This window comes from Chelonoidis abingdonii, chromosome 8, assembly GCF_003597395.2.
Source record: "Chelonoidis abingdonii isolate Lonesome George chromosome 8, CheloAbing_2.0, whole genome shotgun sequence".
Classification (NCBI taxonomy): Eukaryota; Metazoa; Chordata; order Testudines; family Testudinidae; genus Chelonoidis; species Chelonoidis abingdonii.
In genome coordinates, this window is record NC_133776.1 from 60052153 (window position 1) to 60074423 (window position 22271).

Genomic DNA, 22271 nt, shown 5'->3' on the forward strand with positions numbered 1-22271 from the left:
GGGGGGGAGCAGTAGAGCAGCTGCTCCCCCGACCACTCACTCAGTGCTCCCCAGCACGTCCCGGTCTTCGGCGGCACTCATTGTGGGCTCCACTGCATGCAGCTTGCAGTGGCGGCTCCTCCAGCTGGTGCTTCTCCCGCTCCCCCTGCCATCTCTTTGTGGCGTCCGGGTGATGGTCCTCCCTGTGCCGCTGGGGAAAGCCTGATACCTTTTGGCTCCAGCTGCACTTGGCTGAGGACTAATCCGGCGCGGGTTTCCCACAGCAGGCAGCTCCGGGTCTTCATGGCAATTCCGTGGCTGGTGCTTCAGTCGCTCCGAGCCTTTGGCGGCAATTCAGCAGTGGGTAATTCAGTCTTCAGCGGTAAGATGGGTTTTACATTTTTTTTCTTTGCTGCTTCGCAGCGGTGGCACCTTTTTTTTTGTTTGCTCCCCCTGCTCTTAGAACCTGGCTATGCCACTGCTCCCCAGGCAATGAGTGAGGGCAGGGGAGAGCAAGTGATGGAGGGAGGGGGGATGGAGTGAGCAGGGTGGGGCCTTGGAGACGGGGCGGGGCCTGGTGTTTGGTTTTGTTGGGTCAGAAAGTTGGCTACCCCTAAGGGGTGTTACTCTGGCCCCTCATCCACATTTTGGAGTCTCTGTGCCACAGTGGCTGTGTAGGAGCAGGAGATGGAGCAAGGGCGGGTGACCTCCCTGGTAAGAGGGGCAGGCCCGGGAAGGGGGAAACAGGCCCTGGCTGGGGCAATCCCCGCCCTAATCCCTCCCTGCTCCGGCAGCTGCTAACACTGTCCCCGCTGTCTGGCTCTTTAAGGTCAATTTAAAACAAGACGCGCCACCTGGCGAGTTCCCAGCCAATGAAAATGGCGGATAGAGAGCTCTCGCCCCCTTTGTGCCCGCCCGGCGGGAAACCATTTCTCCCATTGGCTGAGGGAGCCGATTTTAAAAACGCTATGCACCGCCCTTAGCAACCGCTTTCAGTCTGGCTCGCTGATTGGCTGCTGATTGGCCAGTCGCAGGCTGCCTCCTGCCAGGGCCGCAGTTTTCAAATCCACATTGTGCAGTAGTAGCCGCAGCTCTTGTGTGGAGGCCGGGATCGGGCCCGGGCGCTGAGAAGCCAGGTGAGCTCGGGCCGGGCGGCTTCCCATATCTGTCCCCCCCCCCCCCACCCCAGCAGCTGGGCTGCACTTCCCCGGCCCCTGCCCGGCCCACTCTGCAGCCCCCCTGGCGTGCCAGCCCCCTCCCCTATTGCCCGGGGTGCCAGCGTACCCCCCACCTGCGCACATGCAGCCCGCGGTGCGCCTTCCCTTCGGCATGTGGCCCGGGGATGACGTGCCCCTTGTCCTTCCTGCGGCCTGCGCTTCCCCACGGCTCGCTGCTGCCCTTTCCCTGAGCATCGCCTGCGAAATCGCTGTGGGGTTGGCCGGGAGCTTCGGCAGCTGCTGATTCCTCCCTCCTGGAGCCTGCAGTCCTTACACCGAGCAGAGATGGGGTGTGGGGGGAGGGAGAGCAGTTTATAAGGTTGCATGGCTGATTAGAGAAGGGGAGGAGGGTGTTCCGGATTCCTTTACCCTGAGCCAAAGTTCAGTGACTCTGGGAGACGGTGCAAATTCAGATCTCTTGTGGCTGGGGGTAGCTGTATGGTGATGAGATTTGTACTGGCCTCATCTTCTTTGCTGTATGCTGCATTGACACTGGTTGGCTTTCCTCTGATTGGATGGTTTTATCCATAATATGGCTCCAAACAGCAGCTCAGTCATCTCTGTCTATGTGGATTAGCTAACTCAGCTGTGTCTTTTGAATCTCTGTTGCGTGGATATTGTAAACCAGCGGTCGACAACCTTTCAGAAGTGCTGTGCTGAGTCTTCATTTATTCACTCTAATGTAAGGTTTTGTGTGCCAGTCATACATTTTAGCATATTTAGAAGGTCTCTTTCTATGTCTATAATATATAACTAAACTATTGTTGTATGTAAAGTAAATAAGGTTTCAGAATGTTAAAGAAGCTTCATTTAAAATTAAATTAAAATGCAGACCCCCCTGGAGTGGTGGGTGGCCAGGACCCAGGCAGTGTGAGTGCCACTGAAAATCAACTTGAGTACTGCCTTTGGCACCTGTGCCATAGGTTGCCTACCCCTGTTGTAAACCAAGCCAGTTGTAATGTGTATCCATTGTTCCTGTCTTACTGCAGAGCTTTGGGGAAATCCAGGTTTCTGAGCCAGGTCGGAAGGTCCTGAGAAACCTAATCCCAGTTTCTAAAATGGTGGCTTGTTTTCCACCAAGTGCCCTATTATTAAAGCACCTGAGACCTGTCTGTGGTGTGTTGTGCTCTGGCTCCAGGCTATAATTAACCTTGTTGACTTAAAGCACGGATTCCAGGGCTGTCTTTGGGAAGCGGGTGGGAATGAAGGGTGCTAGTGGAATGACTGCTTGATGGCACTGTAAGAAAGTGTTCTCTCTGTCTGACCCCCTCCCTCAACTTAACCAGAGGACAAAAGTCCATATTTACCTTCCCACACTCTCATGACTCCAGTACAGTCACACAGAGCATGGCTTTGGTCTCAAGCATACTTAGTTTAAAGGGGGGGGAGGGTGATGCTGACAGTCCCAAAATGTCACAGCATAGGCTGCTGTCCTTAGGTGGCTCAGACCTGCCACTTAATGTAAAAACAAACATGCAAATAGTGATAGGCCTGGACCATAGAGCCTTTCACATCCAAGTTGCTAGTTCACATCCAGCCTGGCAGGCAGATGCTCAGCTGTTTTGGTGATGGGATCATTACAGCTGCTTGGGATCTAGTTGCAGCGTCAAAATTGCTCTCATCTAGTGCCTGGCTGGGAGGACCATGTCTGTCCAGCTCCTAGTGAGGTGGGGGGCTCACTCACAATCCATAACAGCTGACACTAATGAGGCCTATTCTAGGTCAAGGTTGAAGTGCATTGGGTGGGGCATTGTGAGTGGCTAGCTTGCCGTGCTTTGCCCATCTGTACCTGTTCTGTGAGTAAATGGAGATCAATCAGTCTCCAAAGCCAATAGTCCAGCTTCAAAGACATACAGACAGTTCCTTTGCCCTCCTGTCTCCCCCTCTCTTAAGGCACTGAGGCCTAGTGGATAGAGCACCCAGGAGACAGGTTCTAGTCCCAGCTCTTCCATGTGATTGCTGGGTGACCTCAGGCAAGTCAGTTCATGGCCCTCTGCCTCAGTTTCTTCGTCTGTAAAATGGTGGTAATGATGCTCTGCTCGTGGCTCTGTGATCTACGGATGAAAATTAAGAGCCAGGTGTTGGCCAATATATAGATGCTGGGAAACATTTTGTAACATGCTCTCTGAAAATGGCTGCTGAGCAGGAAGGGGGACCCACATATCAGGGTTCATTTGTGAAGGGGTGATGTCATAGTAGCCGCTGGAGTCAATGGAAACTGTTACAGCCTAGTGCTCTCTGTAATAACTGGCTGTGGTCTGGGCTGTACATGGGAGAACAACAGTGCTGGAGGGAGCTTGTCTGGAAAGTCACTCTAGGCTGCATTCTGCCCATGGGCTGGCAGCATGATGTAGGTCTCCAGATTTGAATAAGAGGCTTTTCAACTCCTGTGGGTGTGAGCTATCCCTGCCCATGTCTGTTGGTTTGTGTTCCTTGGAGCTACACCAGGTATTGGGATTGGCACTGCCAAAGGCACTGAATACACTAGGCCCTCAATATGCTGGGGTGATTTTGGCTACGTCTACACTACGGGATAATTTCAAATTAGCTAAAACCGGTTTTATTAAACAGATATTATAACGTCGATTGTGCACGTCCACACTAGGGACATTAATTCGAGAGTGTGTGTCCATGGTCCGATGCTAGCATCAATTTCTGGAGCGGTGCACTGTGGGTAGCTATTCCATAGCTATCCCATAGTTCCCTCAGTCTCCCCCGCCCCTTGGAATTCCGGGTTGAGAGCCCAGTGCCTGATGGGCTGGGGCAAAAATCATTGTTGCGGGTGGTTCTGGGTACAGCCTCAACCCCTCCCTTTGTGAAAGCAGCAGACAACCATTTCGCGCCTTTTTTCCTGGGTGAACTGAGCAAACGCCATAGAACAGCAAGCATGGACCCTGCTGAGATCAGTAACCACAATCGTGGACTGTGTAAACACACCTCGCGCATTCTCGTGCTGTCTGTGGTGAACCATGAACTGCAAAGGCAGGTGAGGAGGAGGCAGCTACGGCAGTGTGGCGACGAGAGCGATGAGACGTGGACACTGAATTCTCCCTAACGCGGTCCCCTGCGTTTTGGAGCTATGCTGGTAATGGGCAGGGTTCTAGCCATTGAGTGCGATTTTGGGCACGGAAACAAGCACAGACTGGTGGGACCGCATTAGTTTTGCAGGTGTGGGATGATTCGCAGTGGCTCTGAAACTTTGCATGCGTAAGAGCACTTTTCTTTGAACTTTGTGACTTGCTTTCCCCTGCCCTGAAATGCATAATACCAGGATGAGAGCAAGCCCTCACAGTGGAGAAGCGAGTGCAATAGCCCTCTGGAAGCTTGCATGCCAGACAGCTACCGGCAGTCGGGAATCAATTTTGAAGTGGGAAAATTCTACTGTTGGGGCTGCTGTGATTGCAAGTAGCCAAAGCAATCATTATGCTGCTGCTACGAAAGGTGTGACTCTGTGAACGTCAGGTCATAGTGGATGGCTTTGCTGCAATGGATTCCCTAACTGTGGGGGGGCATAGATGGAACCCATATCCCTATCTTGGCCCCGGAGCACCAGGGCACCCAGTACGTAAACCGCAAGGGGTACTTTTCAGTGGTGCTGCAAGCACTGGTGGATCGTAAGGGACGTTTCACCAACATCCACATGGGTATGGCCAGGAAGGGTTCATGATGCTCGTGTCTTTAGAAGCACTGCTCTGTTAACGGCTGCAGCAGGGAATTACTTCCTAGACCAGAAAAAACAGTTGGGATGTTGAAATGCCTGTCGTTATCCTGGGGACCCAGCCCTACCCCTTGATGCCATGGCTCCATGAAGCCATACACATGTAGCCTGGACAGGTGGTCAGGAGTTGTTGAACTACAGGCTGAGCAAAGTGCAGGATGGGTGGTAGAATGTGCATTTGGCCGTTTAAAAGCTCCGCTGGCGCACATTACTTTACTCGCTCAGACCTCAGCCAACCAATGTCCCATAGTTATTGCTGGCTTGCTGTGTGCTCCACAATCTCTGTGAGAGTAAGGGGGAGACCTTTATGGCGGGGTGGGAGGCTGAGGCAAATCACCTGGCGCGCTGACTACGAGCAGCGCAGACACCAGGGCGATTAGAAGAGCACACCAGGCGGGTGCGCATCAGAGAAGCCTTGAAAACGAGTTTCATCACGGGCCAGGATACGGTGTTGACGCTGTGTTTTGCTTCCCCTTCATAGAACCCACCCTCACTCTGACTACCCTTCCCTGTAAAACCACCTCCCCCTTGATACAGCTGTGCTTAAGGAAATAAAGTCACTATCATTTAAAAATCATGTATTCTGTATAAAAGACATTCCCTGTAAGCAACCCGTCCTCCCCCTTTGCATGTATTCTTTGTTAAACAGTAATTATAAAAAAAGGCAGAGAATTATCAAGTATCCGGGTGTTTGGGAGGAGGATAGGAGGAAGGAAAAGGCTATTAAGCACATTTCAATGTAATGACAGCCTTGGTGTTGGACTGTCCACGGGGGGTGGAGTGGGCGGGTGCAGAAAGCCTTCCCCACGCGTTCTAACGCGTCTGGGTGAGGAAGATATGGAACATTGTGAGTACTGAGGGAGTTAAACATGGGCTGCAGTGGCACTCTGTAACCCCGCTGCTCTTCCTGAAGCTCACCATTGATGCGGAGGATATCAGTTTGATCATTGCAGCAGCTCCAGCGTTGCCATCCCGCTACTGCTGATCTTCCTGCCTACACCTCTGATCTTCCTGGCACCACTTCCATCATCTCGAGCGTCCCTCCTGTCCTCACGTTCACTGGCATCTTTCCTGTACTTTGCTAGCATGTCCTTCCACTCATTCTGATTGAGCTCTTTCATTGCGGGTTACTTCCATGATTTCAGAGAACATTTCATCTCGCGTCCTCTTCATCTCTCTTCCTTTACCTCTGAAGCTAAAGCCTTCGGGATGGGTAGGGAGCCGGACAACTGTGCAGCTGCATGGGGGAGGGAAAACAGGGAGAGAAGTATGTAAAAAGATACATTTTACAGAACAATGCTTGTACTCTTTCACAGTGAATAACACTATCCACCTTACATAGCACATGTGATTTCACTACAGGTCGCATTTTGCATCGTTTAATACTGAGTGCCTGTGGCTCTGGTGTTGCAGATCTCACAGACGCAGGTCCAGGCATCATAATTCAGCTTCCATGCGGCATGGTAAGGCTTTATGTTTGACTTCTCCAGCGTTCATATACACAGTGACCTATGATGCCTTGTTCCTGTTAAGAGGAACACAGCAGACCCAACCCCCTCTTTCCCCTCCTCCCCCACCGCATGGCTGCTATCATGTAAGATCACTGGATAATCATCCCCCTCCTTCCTTCCCCCCGCCACCGCGTGGCTGGTAGCTGGGAAGATTCCTGCTACGCCAAACGCAGAAAAGCTCAGCGCTATCCTTCCTCCCTCCCCCGCTTTGCTACGTGCAAGGAAGGATTAAGCGGCAGCCAGTAGGAAAATCGCCATGTAAATGCCCCCTAATTAAATTAAATTCCTGAATTTCAACCAGGTTACAATGAATGATATAACTCTGCTGAGAATAACAGCAGCAAGATGCAGAACGTATGTTTCTTGAATGCCAGCAGCACTCATCACCCGGAGCTTACGCAGCTGTGCATTTTGTGAAGCAATGATTCCGAATTACTTGCTACATGCATGGCGTGGGAAAGTGTCCTACAATGGGGGACCGGATAAGGCCGCCTTGCCCAGAAATCTTCTGCAAAGGCTTTTTGAGTACCTCCAAGATCGATTCATGGAGATTTCTTTGGAGGATTTTCGCTCCATCCCCAGACATGTTAACAAACTTTTCCTGTAACTTTACTGGCTGCGAATGCATCACAAGCCCTGCTGGCAAATCAATCATTAAAAAAAAACGCTTGTTTTAAACCATGTTTGATATTTACAAAGGTACACTCACCAGAGGTCGCTTCCATGGCTTCACTGTCTGGGCTAGTGTGCTTGGGTGGGCTGGGAGGGTAATTCTGTATGGGTCACAAAAAGCTCCTGGCTGTTGGGGCTAATGGAGTGCTGTGTGCTCTCAGCAAGGTCTTCCTCCTCTTCCTCTTCCTCCTCATCTTCCCCCTCCGCTGCAGAATCCTCAGCCATGGTTGATATTACAACCCCGACCTCTGAATCCACGGCCAGGGGTGGGGTACTGGTTGCGCAGCCCCCTAAAATTGCATGCAGCTCAGCATAGAAGCGGCATGTTTTCGGCCCTGATCCAGACCTTCCGTTTGCTTGTCTGGTTTTCTGGTATGACTGTCTGAGCTCCTTAACTTTTACTCTGCACTGCACTGAGTCCCTGCTGTGGCCTTTTTCCATCATAGACTTTGAAATTCTTTCAAATATTTTTTTTCATTTCGTCTTTTCGAACGGAGTTCTGTTAGCACTGAATCCTCTCCCCATATAGCGATCAGATCGAGTACCTCTTTGCGGTCCATGCTGGTGCTCTTTTTTCGATTCTCAGGAGACTGCATTGTTACCTGTGCTGATGAGCTCTGCGTGGTCACCTGTGCTGATCAGAGCTCCACGCTGGCCAAACAGGAAATTGAATTCAAAAGTTCGCGGGGCTTTTCCTGTTTACCTGGCCAGTGCCTCAGAGTTCTGATCGCTGTCCAGAGCGGTCAGTGGTGCGCTGTGGGATACCTCCCGGAGGCCAATAACGTCGAATTCCGTCCACACTAACACTATTCCGATTTAATAATATCGATTTTAGGGTTACTCCTCTCATTGGGGAGGAGTACAGAAATCGATTTAAAGAGCACTGTAGTGTGGACGGGTGCAGCGTTAAATCGATTTAACGCTGTTAAAATCGATTTAATGGCGTAGTGTGGACCAGGCCTTTGATTGGCTTTCTAGCAAGAGCAGATCTCTGCATCAGACTGACTGGAAGACAGGTGAAGATGGGCTGCTCTAGCTTCTCAGAGTGCAACCCAGTGGGGCCTCTGTTTCACAGAGGAGGGGCAGGAGAGGGTGCAAACTACAGAGAGGAACCAGACAGATACTCCAGCTGATAGGAACAACTGCAGAAACAGCCAAGGCAGGGATCTTCAGACATCCAGAGACCTTCCTGCAGTTTTGATTAGATTATTGCTCCAACCCCCTTCCTCAGTCTCTTCACCTCTGCTTCTCTCCATACTACCGCTCTTACCATCTTCTCTCCTGCCCTGTCCCCTGCACCCTCCTCACGTTCCCTTTTCTTTCCATTTAATCATGGGACTAACATGCTATTAAGGCCTGGCTTGACAAAGCCCTGACTGGGATGATTTAGTTGAGGATTGGTCCTGCTTTGAGCAGAGGGTTGGACTAGATGACCTCCTGTGGTCCCTTCCAACCCTGATATTCTATGATTTGCGGCCATCACATGGTTCACTCAGCTGGTGTGTTCTATCCCTTCCCCCCTGTATAGATTACAAGCTCTTTGGAGCGTGGACCTTCTGCTGTTCTGTTTATACGGTACCTAGCACAATGGAGCCCTGATCTTGGATGGTCTTTAGGTACATTGATAACATCTGCTTTCTCTCAGCCCTCCCTTGCACACCACTACTTCGATTTGACCTCGTTTCCAGCTGGGCCTTAACTGCCAGCCACCTGGCAGAGTGATGGGAGGGAGGAAGAAGCAAAGCAGGATAGACTGAATTCTATCTGAATTGTAACTAAATATCCTATTTTGGGGGCCACGGAGCGAAGGTCCTACAGTGGATCTTATATCTGGATCTGCTGGACAGCTTGCTGTCGCCAGATTGGCACTGGCCTGCTGGTGTCCCATTCATCATGTCCCTCAGCAGCCAGCCAGCCCTGAGGGAGAAATGGCTGGTTCTCTGCAGCCCTGCAGGTGAGGGTCTGTAGGGGCACATGGGTGTGTGCAGGAATTTTTTTGGCATGCTCCCCTCCTCTGTTACCTCCCTAATGCCTGCGTCGTCTTCAGCACCTCCAATGCTCCGGATGGGTAGACTTGCCCGCAAACTGCTGCTGAAAGCCCCAGCCTTCCCCACCTGCCACTCCCGACAACCAAACCCACCTGCCAGCATCCTTCCTGTTGCCTCAGTCTCTCTGCTACCCCACAGACAAAGGCCCAGGCCTGCTTCCCGGCTTTCGGAATGCTCCCAGTTATTTCCATGGGACCCCAGTGGCGTTCAAACAGTTAAATAGGGAGTATGCTCATCCTGGCTTGCATGCTCGTAAGCCCTAGCAGTGGTTCTTCCCCATCTCGCATGAGAAGGCCTCCAGACTACCTCAGCTTCTGTGCCACTCGCCTTCCTCAAAGCAGCTTCGCACCAGTGCAGGGGCCCTGGGGAAATGCTGCCATGGAGCCATGGCAGGGCAACAGTTGCCCTAACGGGATCCTGCAGAAGCTGCCTCGTCCAGTTGCCTTTTCCCCATGACAACAGAGTGATTCTTGTGCATTCTCTTGGGGCTTGTTGCATTGCTTCCCGATCAGAAGGTAATGGAATGGGGGTGGCCTTGACCCAAGGTCCCTTGGACCGAAAGCTGTGGAGAGAGGGGCCATTGGCCTAGAGAAGCAACGGTGGCTCCAGTAGCACCTGAAAAGCCAGACCATGATGGGGGGGGGGGGGCAGGGAGGGGTCATTGCTCCCCAGGCTGTGAGGTCAGTCACTGGGAGCTGTGGGAGGTGGTGGCTGCTGTTTGATCCCAAAGGGATAGTCTCTGCCTGTGAGGTGGGTGCATGTATTAAAGGTTGTGTCTGAGCTGCAGCTGAGCTGCTGTAAAGTCCCTGGGGTAGGGGCAGAGGTTTGCAGTCACCACTCTGTGGTCTGGATGATAACAGAGGAGTATGGCTAGAAAATAAACCCATGTCTCCTAACGCTGCTCACTGGGTGCCATTGGGCAAATCCTTTCCCTTCCCCATGCCTTGGTTTCCCCATCTGTAAGGTATGGGTAAAGGCTGTTTGCCCACCACATGGGGGAGGCTGAAGCCTTGAGACTGTAAAGTGCATTGAATTCATTAGTCAGCATTTTGGGGGCATCTCTTGTCTCTATGCAGGTGTGCTTGGGCAGAGAAGATGCCAGTGCCACGCAACTCCAAGACCACAGGCAGTAAACCGCTCCGGCCTGGTAAAGCAGGAGCAGTGGAAAATGCCAGACCCGAGAAGGTGAGTCTGTGGGGCTAGTAATTTTCTCCTGCCCTGCTGGGAGCTGGGGCTATGGATACATATGGATTGCTCATTCCAGTGGTAGCAATGGGGCCTTCGCTGGTAAAGGTGCAGGCTGGTCCCTGGAGTTGGGAGGCCACAGGAAAAGGTGGCTTCTCCCTCTTCTAAGAGTTGGGCCAAGATTGGTCCCAGCCCTTCAGTCGTGTTAGTGCTTTAAAGCTCTGGGCTGGCCTGTTGCCCTTTGGGTAAGTCACGCAGCCTCAAATCCTATCTGTAAGCTGGGGTCGCGCCTGCCCCCACTTTCCCCCTCAACAAGGTTTGGAGGGCAGACATCTATCACAGCTGGAGCTGTGAGAATACATGATGCTTCCAGCCCCACCTTGACTGCTTTGTTCTCCTGATAGCTGGTATCTTCGGTGCCACGCCCCATGCTCTGGGCATGGCTGCCAAGAAAGGGTGGCGGAGTTCATGATTGGTGAGGTTGGGTCCAGCATGCCATCTCAGTCATCTGCTCCTTGCTCTAGGAGGAGGGTTTTCAAGCAAAGAGGTCCCCGTCCTCACCCCAGGGGGCACCCAAGAAGAGGTCAGCCTTCGGAGACATCACTAATGTAAGGACACAGCACTGCGGTGGGAACTGGAGGAAGAAGCTTGTGGGGGAGCTGGATAGGCAAGGTTCCTCTCTGAGCTGAATATTTCATTTCTACCTCGTCTCCCCGTCCTGTTTCCTAATCTTGTATGGTGCCTCCCTGGAGAGGCACCATACATCTTTGCTGGGTCATGCATGGGCTGGGGGTGGGGGACCAGGGGTCCTGATGCCTGATCTACTGCTCTGACATATGTTCCCATATATTAGTCCTTACATTCTGATCTGGGAACAAACTCTTCTCCCACATCCCAGCCCTGTGCTCTAACCACTAGATCATGCTGATGTTAAGCTTAAAATATTTTCCCTGCTAAGACTGGGCAGAATCAGCATCCAGTGAAGCTTCACAACTATCAATAGTCTGCAGGCAAACCAGGCAGCGAACCTGTTTGCTTAGGAGGCACTAGCTCTCTTCCTTGGCTGTATTGGACGTGCCCCTCTACCTCCCCGGGGTCCCTCTAGACCAGGGATCAGCAACCTTCGGCATGCGGCCTACCAGGGTAAGCCCTCTGGCGGGCCCGGCCGGTTTGTTTACCTGCTGTATCCGCAGGTTCGGCTGATCGCTGCTCCCACAGGCCGCACTTCGCCGCTCCAGGCCAGTGGGGGCTGTGGGAAACGGCGCGGGCCGAGGGATGTATTGGCTGCCCCTTCCTGCCACTCCTATTGGCCTGGAGTGGTGATGCTGGGGAGCCTGGCCAGGCTGCCCCTCTGTGTGTCGTGCTGTGCTCCCAGCATTGCCCTCTCACCTGCCAGGCTCACAAGAACCAGGCTGGCCTGAGGAAGAAGGATGCTGCGAAGGCAGGTCTCAGGAAGGTGCAGAAGGGCACAGCTGCTCTGGGGGTCTTGAAGAACAATGAGATCAACTTGAAAAAGTGAGTAACTCTCTGTGGGTCAGCCCTGATGCAGCTCCAGCCCCGCCCACCCCTTTTGGCTGCACTGCTCCTCACTCTGATGGACATGCATTTACCCTAGTATCTGAGCTGCTGTCCCTGTGGCTAGCACCAGTACTGGCCTACACAGTGCTGTCACTTTCCAGGCTGCAGCCCAAGGGGATCCTCTGGCAGAGGGTCAGTCTCCAAAGGCTTAATGTCTCTCTGTGCCAATGCTTCTTGGCTCTCAGTGTCTCTTGGTGGTAGAGCTGGGGGCTCTAATGGTAGGACCCTTTGCCAGCTGGGAGGGTGGGGTGTCCTCAGAGAGGCTTTTGCCATTGGGAATGTGCTCAGGTTGCCAGCTGGCGGGATTTGCGGCCATGGCAAGCGAACTACCCTCCAGTGGGGAACTAGGAGGATAATTGAGAAAATGGAGTGGGAGAAGCTGCAGGCCAGGCCCCCAGTGTAAAATGGGAAGGGGGAGGTAGAGGGACATCCCTTCATCCTGGCTGATTGATGCACAGGGAAGAAGGGAAATCCCAAAGGATGTGGCTGCACCTAAAGACAAATGGGATGTGGAAGGAAGGGGTGTCGTTATGTGGAAAATAGTTGAATGCCGATGGGGGCGTGCTGCCCACTGGGCAGTTATAATCACCCTGAAAGGGGGGGGGGAGGGGAGAGAGAGAATATAATACTAGGGGATATGAGGCAGGTGTACGAAGGGAGTGGTATGGAGGGGCAGATCAGGAGATCCCTTGTCCTTATGTTAGGATGACAAGCGACTTCAATGGAATTGAAAACCATTCCATATAAAACTACTAAAGGAAAATGCTTTTTCCATACAATGCATGGTTGGCCAGTGGAACTCACTGTCACAAGATCTCATGGAGGCCAAGAGCTTAGTGGAATTCAAGGAAAGTTTGGGTGTTGATGTGAATAACAGGAACCTTCGTGGTGATGTTAGTCAAGATAAAATATTGGCAGGGCTGTAAAGCCTCCTGCTTCAGGGTATCAGCCAGTCATGGACAGGGAAGACATTTCTCTCATGCGCAGATGTCTTTGTTCACTCAGCAGGGGGTGTTGTTCTTGCCCCTGCCTCTGAAGCAGCTATTACAGGGCATTATTGGAGAGGGGGCCCTGGGCTATAGCTAGTCTGATGGGCTCTAGCGATTTCTGGGGCACTGGATGACCAACACCCCCCTGCCCCTGAGCCTGGCCTCTTGCAGTGTCTGATCTACTCTTGGCTGCTTCTGTTAGGTCAACAAAGAAAACACCCCCAGCTGAGGCACCTGTTGATCCCAAACTGGTTCCCAAAAATGACCTGGTGCCAGAGGAGCCAGCACTCACGCAGGTCAGTGGAATCAGATGCTCACTGCCAACCTAGTGGACCCTTGGAGGGCGACGGGCGTGAGCAGCACGTGGGACTCAGCTAGTATGCTGGCATTGCACTCCTTTCAGGAGGGAAGTGCCCTGGCCTAACACTGTCCCTAGAGGCCGCTCGTTCACCTCTTCCTGGGGATACCGAAGCACTGCCTGCAAGTGCTGCCTGGATTCTCACCCTGTAGGAGGTCCGAACCTCGGGCCCTGTCCATCTGCATGCATGAAGCCAAGCCGCACCTTGCCCCCTCCCCAGCTGCTGGGCTACTCAGATGGGATCTGGCAGCTAATTTCCCCTGAATGCTGGGTTAGGGCAGGTCTGCCCCCTGCAGGCCACGTAGGCAAACTGCTACAGAAAAGTCCTGCTGTGTGAGCTGAGAGAACAGCACGAGAGGTGTTGCAGAGCAGGATGAAGCGCAGTGACGGGGCATGCAGTGCCTGCTGTGTTCCAGGCTGGGGTTTGCCACATAGCTGTGGACGCTCCTCTGCTAGCTGAGAGAGGTGCGTTGACAAAGCAGTCTGGGGCTGGAAGCCCAGTGCCTGACCAACCATCGCTCTCAGTGCCTCATTGTCATGATTGCTTGGGACTTGTCTCTCTGGTGTCCCAGAGGTATCCTCCAACCCTCTCGCCCTTTCACACAGGTGCCTGCCATTGAGGACATTGACAAGGAGCAGCTGGGAGACCCTTATGCCAGCGCCGAGTATGCCAAGGAGATCTTCAATTACATGAAGGAGAGAGAGGTGTGGGGCACTTGGGAAGGGCTCAAGCACAAGGATCTCAGCTTTGCCCCTCTCTCCTTCCTCCTCTGCTGGACTGGCCCAGCCTCTCTGAGCTCGCTGGCTTGATGCCCTGGAGACACCAGGCTGGCTCCGGGGGCACCAGGCACAGGAAGGAGCTAGAATGCCAGGCCAAGGCCTCTAGGGTCTGAAAGTCCCAGTGTCTGCAGAGAAGAGAGTGCAGCCCCCTCCAGTGCATTTGTCTGCTGCATTTCGTGGCATTGCAGATGTGGGGCTGGTGCTTTGGGAGGGCAGAGATGTTGCACCTTAGCACTTGATGCATAAAGCTTGATTTCCAAAAGCCCCCGGCTCATGTCCTGGCTGGCTTGGCTCAGCCTTTCGCTCTTTCCAAGCAGGCAAACTAGCTCCAGTCATCCTGTTATGTACAGGTCTCTGTTCCTGCTGCCTGCTCCGTGCAGCCTCTCTGGAGCCCAGGGCTCTCCTGGCAGGAGGCTGGCTGGTCCTGGGCAGGGTGATTGGTTCCACTTGGCTGATGACCATTCTGTCCATGGCAGTGAGTCTTCCTGAGAAGCCCTAGGCAGGCCCTGGTGGCCATTTCCCCTCCGGCTGTGCTGCTCACTGGCCCAGCAGGGGAAGCAGGCTGGGCTCCTAGCTCACCTCTGGATGGTGAAGCCCAGTTATAGCCACTCTCCTTGCAGCGCTGTCTGTGTGGATGGCACCTTCTGGCAGGAACTGTCCTCCCAGCCACTATTCCCTGCTGGGGGCCGTGGGTGGCCCCTTCCCTTGATGTAGCAGGGCTGGCTGACCCAGGAAGGGTGAGCAGCTTGGGGTAGGATCAGCTGGGTTCTAGCATCCAGCCCATCACAAGAGTTGGTGCCATTACAGAGAGACAACTGGGCTTGGGTCGGGGGTGGGATCCTCCTACATCAACAGTGGGGCTGAGGGCCTGTCCCAGGGAGGCCCTGTTGTGACAGCGGAAGCTACTGGCCATGGTGCCATGGAGAGAGCTTAGCAGCCTGCCTCCAGCAGGGCTGGGCCACGGACTCAGCCTCTCCAGGCCCTTACCTGCATGCTGCAGTGGGTGGGCTTCATTCACTAACAGCCTCTCTGCGGCTCCCTTGGCAGGAGAAGTTCTTGCTTCCAAACTACATGGAGAAGCAGTACGACATCAGCAGGGACATGAGAGCCATTCTGGTGGACTGGATGGTGGAGGTCCAGGTGCGCACCCGGGTTCCCTTCTGGTGGGAGGGGAGAATGCCAGCGTGTGCACTGTAGCTGTTTGTGTTTTGTTAAAAAAAAAAAACAGAGGGGGGGGAGCCCCACCCAGCTGGATATGGGGCAGACCAGCCCTCCCTCCCCAGCATGCTTGAGCAGAAGCCACGTGGAGGAGAGGAACCCCTCAGCCCCTGTGACGCGGCTCAGCTGCATGCAACTGTGAGCCTAGCTTGTGGCAGGGGTGAAAGGGCTGTGAGTGGAGAAGGGGGTTGAGGAAATGGGGCTGCAGACCAGGGGGAGGAAGCCGCTTACCGTTTTTCCACACAGTCATTGAGAGCGGCCAGTTACCTCGTGGAGACACTGGCCCTGGCTCTTCTCTGGGTGTGTGTCTGGAGCCAGCCCTGAAGTCTGGAGAGGAGCAGCAGCCTGGCAAGTCAGACAAGTGGAGCACCAGGGACCCTTCCCTGTGCCAAACTACACTGATCTCTGCCAGGGGCACTCAGGGTGGGCAGCCTGGGGCAAAACAGCAGATGTGACCTTCGCCTCTGGACTTGGAATCAGAAGCATTTTCCCCTGGCTGCTAAAACAAGTCCCAGCCTGCATGAGGGCAAGTCTTGGGAACAGAGCCTGGGGTGCCTGCCTGGGGAGGGCAGCTTGGGAACATTAGCAAACCCTGAGTGACTGCACCCAAGGTGGGTCACACTGGCTGATGTGCCATTCCATCTGTCTCCCCACCCAGGAGAACTTTGAGCTGAACCATGAGACGTTGTACCTGGCGGTGAAGCTGGTGGATCACTACCTGGTGGAGGTGGTGAGCATGAGGGACAAGCTGCAGCTCATTGGCTCCACGGCCATTCTCATCGCTTCCAAGTTTGAGGTGACCCAGCTCTGGCCTGGGCAGAGCCTGCGGGGTGTGGGGGGCAGCCTGGCTTGTAGGCAGAGGGTAACACAGGCCCAGAGGGGGACACACATGGGGCTTGCTGTGCAGTCAAATTATAGCCCCCCACGCAGCTCACGTGACTAAGGCTACAGCGCAGGGATTGACTATTGCTGCTTGAAAGGCCCCAGTGCTGGAATAGCAGTGAGGGGGTGGGCTGGAATTCATCCCTTGGGTCCTAGTTAGCCCTTAGGCGGGTCCTGTTGGTTAGCGTCCCACCTTTAATGCAAATCTCTGGGAGTGTGCGCTGGTGTGAACTAGACTGTACCAGCAAAGGGGGAAAGATCAGGCAGTTGGGACATTCCAAATGCTAAAGCTGGCCCATGAACTTGGACCTTGGTGCACGTCCTATGGACCAAGTGTGCTGCAATGCTGCCACTGAGCAACTAACCTTAACAAGAGAGGAAGAGCTGCATGGATCAGACGCAGGATTAACTTAAGGTTTTGCGTTTAATTTCCTAGTCGAAGGAGGAAACAGGAAGTGGGGAAAGGGAGTCCCAGGGGAGAATGCTGCCTTTGGTGACAGGGCTGATATGCTTTTTGATCCCACAAGTGCTGGTTAAAGCATTCCAATGCACTGTGCTTGGGAATGGAGCCCAATTGTTCCAGGTGCTGGCAGTTTGTTGGGACACTGCCCAGGAAGGAAGAAGAATTCCACGCCCCCCTCTGCAGCCAAAAATCAAACCAAGTTGGAGAATGTCCCCCTCTTCCCACCACCACCACCTGAGTATTGTGGTGGAAATCCCCAGCCTGAAAGGTGAAAATTTGGGCAGGTTACCCAGGTGGGGAGACTGGGGTAGGGCTGGTCAAATTTTCCAATCAAAATCTTGATTTATCAATCAATCAAATGCCCCAAACTGACATTTCAATCCAGATATACTGTTGCAGTGCCTTATGGAAATTGGTGGTGGGTTGTCTCCTCCTGGATTTTCTGCTATGGTCTAGGCTCCTTGGTTGGATTAAATCTCCCATGATGCACTGCCTCCCCTTTCTAAGAGGGGAAACTTTGGGGCATCCTGCAAGATGTCAAGCCCATCCTGTAGAGAGAGAGCAGAAGCATGAGGCACCTGAACTACAACTCCCATGAGACGTTATAATGGCATTTCCCATATAAAATCTTTCCATCTTGAATTTTGGCTGAAAATAAGTTTCCCATGGAAAACTCTGATGAAAGTGAAGCGCTCTGCATCAGCCTGCCCCGTCTTCAATGAACATTTGGCCCACCACTGAAATGCAGCTATCTCTGGAACAGAATGTGGCAGCTGTTCAACAACAGCAATACAGAGCAATTCCAGAGAGGGGTTATCTCATTTGCGACTGCAGGGCTGTCCCTGGGGGGCAACATGGCCTCATCCAAGATGAACTCCAGCAAGGACAATAGGGTTCACATCTCTCAGAAGGTGCCAGTGGGTTTTTAAAGAGCCAGAAGGGAAATTAAAAAAAAAAAATACATAAGGGGATTGAGAGCCAGCCACTGAAGGTGAATGGGATTCATGCTCCAAGTTCACCTAGATGCTTCTGAAAATCTCACCTCGAGGGTTTTAGTTTAACCCCTGCCAGGCAGCTCAGCACAATGCCCCCTAGGGACTGGGGCAGCACTGGCCTGGATGTAGGTGGAGCTGACCATTCCTGTGGCTGTTTCCCTTTAGGAGCGCTGCCCCCCGTGTGTGGATGACTTTCTCTACATCTGTGACGATGCCTACAAGCGGGAGGAGTTGATTGCCATGGAAATGAGTATCCTCCGCACTCTGAAGTTCGACATCAACATTCCCATCCCGTATCGCTTCCTGCGGAGGTTTGCCAAAGTGAGGCCCATTTCTGCCACTAGAGGGGGATATGGGTGGCCACAGCTAGAGGCCAGCAGGTGGACCTCGATGACACCCTCCCCCACCAGCCAGCTGGCACAGTCACATTGGACTGCTGGAGGGGAAATGAGCACGACGTGGGCATAAAGTGCTCTATGAGGGGGTGATGCTGCAGGGAAAGCAAAGGCTGCTCCTTCACTGGAAGGAAGATGCTAGCTTGTCAGAGGAGCTGTAACCAGCAAACAAGCTCTCCCTTCTCCCCATCCACCAAGTCCTATCACTCCTGCCAAAACCTGCCATTCCTTTCCGCACCTCAGTGCCCTGGAGGCAAGTCCTGACTCAGAGCACCAAGGGGAGCAGAGCAGGATGTTCAGTGCCAGGAACACTAATGTCTCTTTCTCCTCCATCCGCTTGCTCTTTGGTCCATGTAGGCCTGGCTATCTCAGTCATGTGGAAGCGCTGGCTGGCTCTTCTGCCCCTGCCTAATGGTGCCCCCTGCTCTGCCCAACACACCCGCAGCAGAGAGCTCTCTCCCAGCCAGAGAGGGGAATCAAGTGCTGAATTAGCTGTGGGCTCCAGAAGGGACAGGAGCATCTGGCACTCAGGGTGGGAGATGAGCAGGCATCCAGACCTGGATGCCAGAGGCTCCTCCGTGGAGATGTCTGGATCTGACTTGTCCCGGCAGGGGAGTGAAACAGTTGGGCCAGTCCCAGCTGCTGGGCTTGAGTGACCTGGACAGGGAGCCAGGTTGGCTAACTCAGTGACTCTCCCCTGGGGTCATGGGATACCTGTGTTCTGGGGTACCCTGGACCCATCCCCCTTCCTCACTCCTGTGCTAAGCACCAACAGGACCCTTACTGCAGCGAGCTGGCAGCTATCTGCTGGCTGGGACCACCTGCCTCTCCCATGGAGTCAGCGCTGAGCAGGGCTCTCCAGTGCAGACAGGGTGCTCCTCCATGACCATGCCCTAGCTCTGGGGGCAGCTAGGGGAGGCATCTCCCCTTCACCAGGTGCTCAGCAGGGAGGTCTCACCACAGTTTCTTTTTCCTCCCATGGTCCCAGTGCGCTCACGCCAGCATGGAGACGCTGACCCTGGCCCGCTTCATCTGCGAGATGACCTTGCCAGAGTATGACTACGTCCAGGAGAGCGCCTCCAAGCTGGCTGCCAGCTGCCTGCTCCTGGCGCTCAAGATGAAGAGCCTTGGTGGATGGGTGAGTGCCTTGCTCTCCTGGCCTTTCCTCATGCCTGGCTGTCCAGGTTAGCTCCACTGGCCCCGCGGGGCAGGAGGCTGCCTGGAATGGCTGCCCCTTTGGCCGCTGTTGCTGGCTTTCTAGCAGTGTTGTCTGGCTGGTTTCCCCCAGGGTCAAGTCGCCAGTCTCTGTTCCTAGGGATGGACACTGTCCTGGAGCCGCTGGAAACGTGGCTGCGGGTGGGTTGGTCCCAGATCCTGCCGTCTGTGCAGGGAACCCCTGGCCTTGAGCTACTGATGCACTTTCAATCTTGGATGGACAGGGAAGCCCCACCCCTTCCACTTCTCCTTTGGCCCTGCCTCTAATAGCTAGCTCCATGTGAGCCTGTGAGGCCTGAGTTCCTAACCCTGCTGGGTCTCGTGCCTGCTCTCCAGCTCTCCACTTCCAGAGACTGCAGAGCCTGTACTGAGCAGCTGTACTGGGCAGGCCCTGGTACCTTCAGGGGGAGTTAGAGAAGGGGGCAGCTCACCACACTCTCCAAGCTAGGCCCTCAGCAGCCTCAGGAGTGGGGTTTGCTCTGCCTTCTCATCCTCCATAGCTGGCCCTGTAGGCTAGGGGAGGAGGATGCAACATTCTTGTCCAATGCTCCTTGTCTGGCAGCTGACTCTGGTGCTTGGCTGCTCTCTCCCCATCCCTGAGATCTTTGGCTATAGTGTCCCTGTTTGCAGATGGCCACCTGCACAGAGGCCATTCCTTTGGCTCCGTGTGGGGACCTGACTGGGCCTGTCTCTGCTCCTTATTTGTCACAATGAGAAGGCAAACTCAGCTGTTATCTAAACTGGGCGAGTGATTGATTCGTGTCCTGTCTGCACTGGAGTCTGGCCAAGCAGCCATTATGCGGTCAGGACATCCCAGGGGTCAGATCTATCCTCAGTGTCCTGGAAGAAGCAGCATGGAGTGTATGTGCAATGGTGCTGGTCCAGGCTCTGAGTCCCTCTAATGTGTTGCAGAGCCCCACGCTGGAGCATTATAGCGGGTACAGCTGTCAGGAGCTCCATCCACTGGTGAAGAGGCTAAACTTCCTGCTGACCTACCAGCACGATGACAAATTAAAGGCAGTGCGCACAAAGTACTCCCACCGGTGAGTGGACTCTCCTTGCAGTGATGTGTTTGTGGTGTATCTGATGGGCTGGGGCCGGGAGATGTCTTCCACTTGCCAGCAAGGGGTGCTGCACTGGACATGTCACCTGCCTGGGCAGCCTGGGGCAGGAGCTGTGAAACTGTTTCTCGATATGAATGCCCTGCTGCCTTGGCCCCAGTGCAGTATCAGCTTCCAAGGGACCATTGTGATCACTTCATTCTGGCCTGCGCTCTGCAGAACGTTGATCTACAGCATGGCAAGGACTGGCTGCCCCCAGTCACTCTGATCTTCGTCTCTTTAGAGCTAGCTGTGGCTTCAGACACCCTGGCCCTGTTGCATTGAGAACAGGGGGAGAAACTGAGCCACCTGGGCTGGCTAGCTGCAGTCCTGGCAGAGGCTGGCCCAGCAGGAGCTCACTGTACTATGGCTAAGGGCCTGCCTGCATTCCACAATCTAAGTCAGTGCTCTAAGGGGTCCTTGCTGGGTTGTGACTGCTGCAGGGGCAGTGCCAGCAAAACAGCTGTGCATGCTGGAGTCATGGGTCACCCTGGTCTGGAATTTACGCCTTCTCTCTGAAAGGGAGAGAACCCGTAAAGGGAGAGAAATTTGCCCTTTGCTCTGCATAAAGGGCGGGCCTGGAAGGCTTGTACGCTAAGAGCTCAGGTCCCATATGCCCAGAAGGACTACATGGTGACTGGAGAATGTGCCAGCAGGGACAGGGCATGTGGGCAGGGTTGCTAGACTGAGCCCAAAAGCCGATTTAATGCCAATGCCTAATGAACTCTTTGGAGAAAGGAGTCCTTTGCTAATGACCGCAGGCATTTGGCTGGGGCCCAGTGCCCAGCAGACTTCCCTCAGGCTGGCTGGAGCTCCCACCCCACCCCGTACCCTGTCCTATGCTATGTGCCTCCGCTGGGTGTGCTGCACTAACAGGCCTGTGTCACCTTTTCAGAGTCTTCTTCGAAGTAGCCAAGAGTGCTCCCATGGACATGCTGAAGTTGGAGGTGGCTCTGAAGAGCTAGCCCAGGGGATGGGGTGAGCAGCCCTCTTGGGGGCTGGCAGCCCTGCCCCTGGCTCAGAGGGATGCACGGCCCATGTGTAAATAGCCTGTATATAGAGATTTGCTTCCTTGGCCCAGAGGGGTCTGTACATAGATTTTTAATGTTAAAGGGGGGAAAAAATGTAGCAAATGTTGTTGGGGGACTAAACATGAAAATAAGTCAATAAAATATTGTGTATCTGTCCCACTTGGCAGTCTGTTTAGTATTCCCAGTCCTGCAGTGGCGTGAAGTCAGGGCCCCTTGCTGTATGGGTACCTAGCAAGACGCTCCCTGCCCCCGAGGAATTTGCAGTGGAAATACAGGCCAAAGGGTGGGAGGAGTGATGTGTAGCCCATGGTCGTCACACAGCTGGGTGGGGGTAGTATGCTGGGGGGAGGAGTATCAGGCTTGTTTTTTTTGAGGTTTGCTGGGGGTGACACCTGGCCTCCTCTAGTCTATTATGCTAGTCTCTGCTGCACAACCCAGGGGCTCACAGCTCGCAGTGGAGTTTTTCCTGACTGCTTCCTGCATCTGAAGTGCCGATAGATGGATTTTTTTCTGGCTGGGTCTTGTATCCCAACCTCTGGTTCTGAGCTATCTGGATGTGCCTGTGACTGCCACATGGCATCAGTGGGCGCTGGATGGTAGTGCTTTGCAAGCTGCGTGCTGAATGGTGACCCTGCAAAATAGGAGATAGTCTTAAATGACTCTTCCTCCTTTTGCCTGTATCAGTGAGGTGAATGGATGCTGAGATACTCCTGAAAACCCCAGGAGATTCCACAGGCACACACCGGGCCTGAATGTAGCCTCCTGAATCATTATTGATGAAGAAGCCAGCTTGATGCTCAGACCACACGGGAAGTAAGGGAAAAAACCATGGCATTAAATCACTGTCAAGTTACTGTGGCACATGAAAAATGGAGCCATTGGATTTTAGGCAAAAACACACCTAAGCATAAAGCCATACTGGGTGAGATAAATGGTC

At 53.7% G+C, this 22271-nt stretch overlaps 1 protein-coding gene across 1 annotated transcript; it reads left to right on the forward strand.

Moving 5' to 3' along the window:
- The first annotated feature begins 1037 nt into the window (after nt 1-1037).
- Nucleotides 1038-21484, forward strand: CCNB3 (cyclin B3). The gene is made up of 12 exons (XM_032781096.2): nt 1038-1115; nt 10222-10330; nt 10855-10938; nt 11727-11845; nt 13100-13193; nt 13862-13960; nt 15083-15175; nt 15912-16049; nt 17759-17914; nt 18977-19126; nt 20116-20246; nt 21199-21484. The coding sequence occupies exons 2-12, from the start codon at nt 10241-10243 to the stop codon at nt 21266-21268; spliced, it is 1224 nt and encodes a 407-aa protein (XP_032636987.1). The 5' UTR covers nt 1038-1115; nt 10222-10240; the 3' UTR covers nt 21269-21484.
- Nucleotides 21485-22271: the final 787 nt, after the last annotated feature.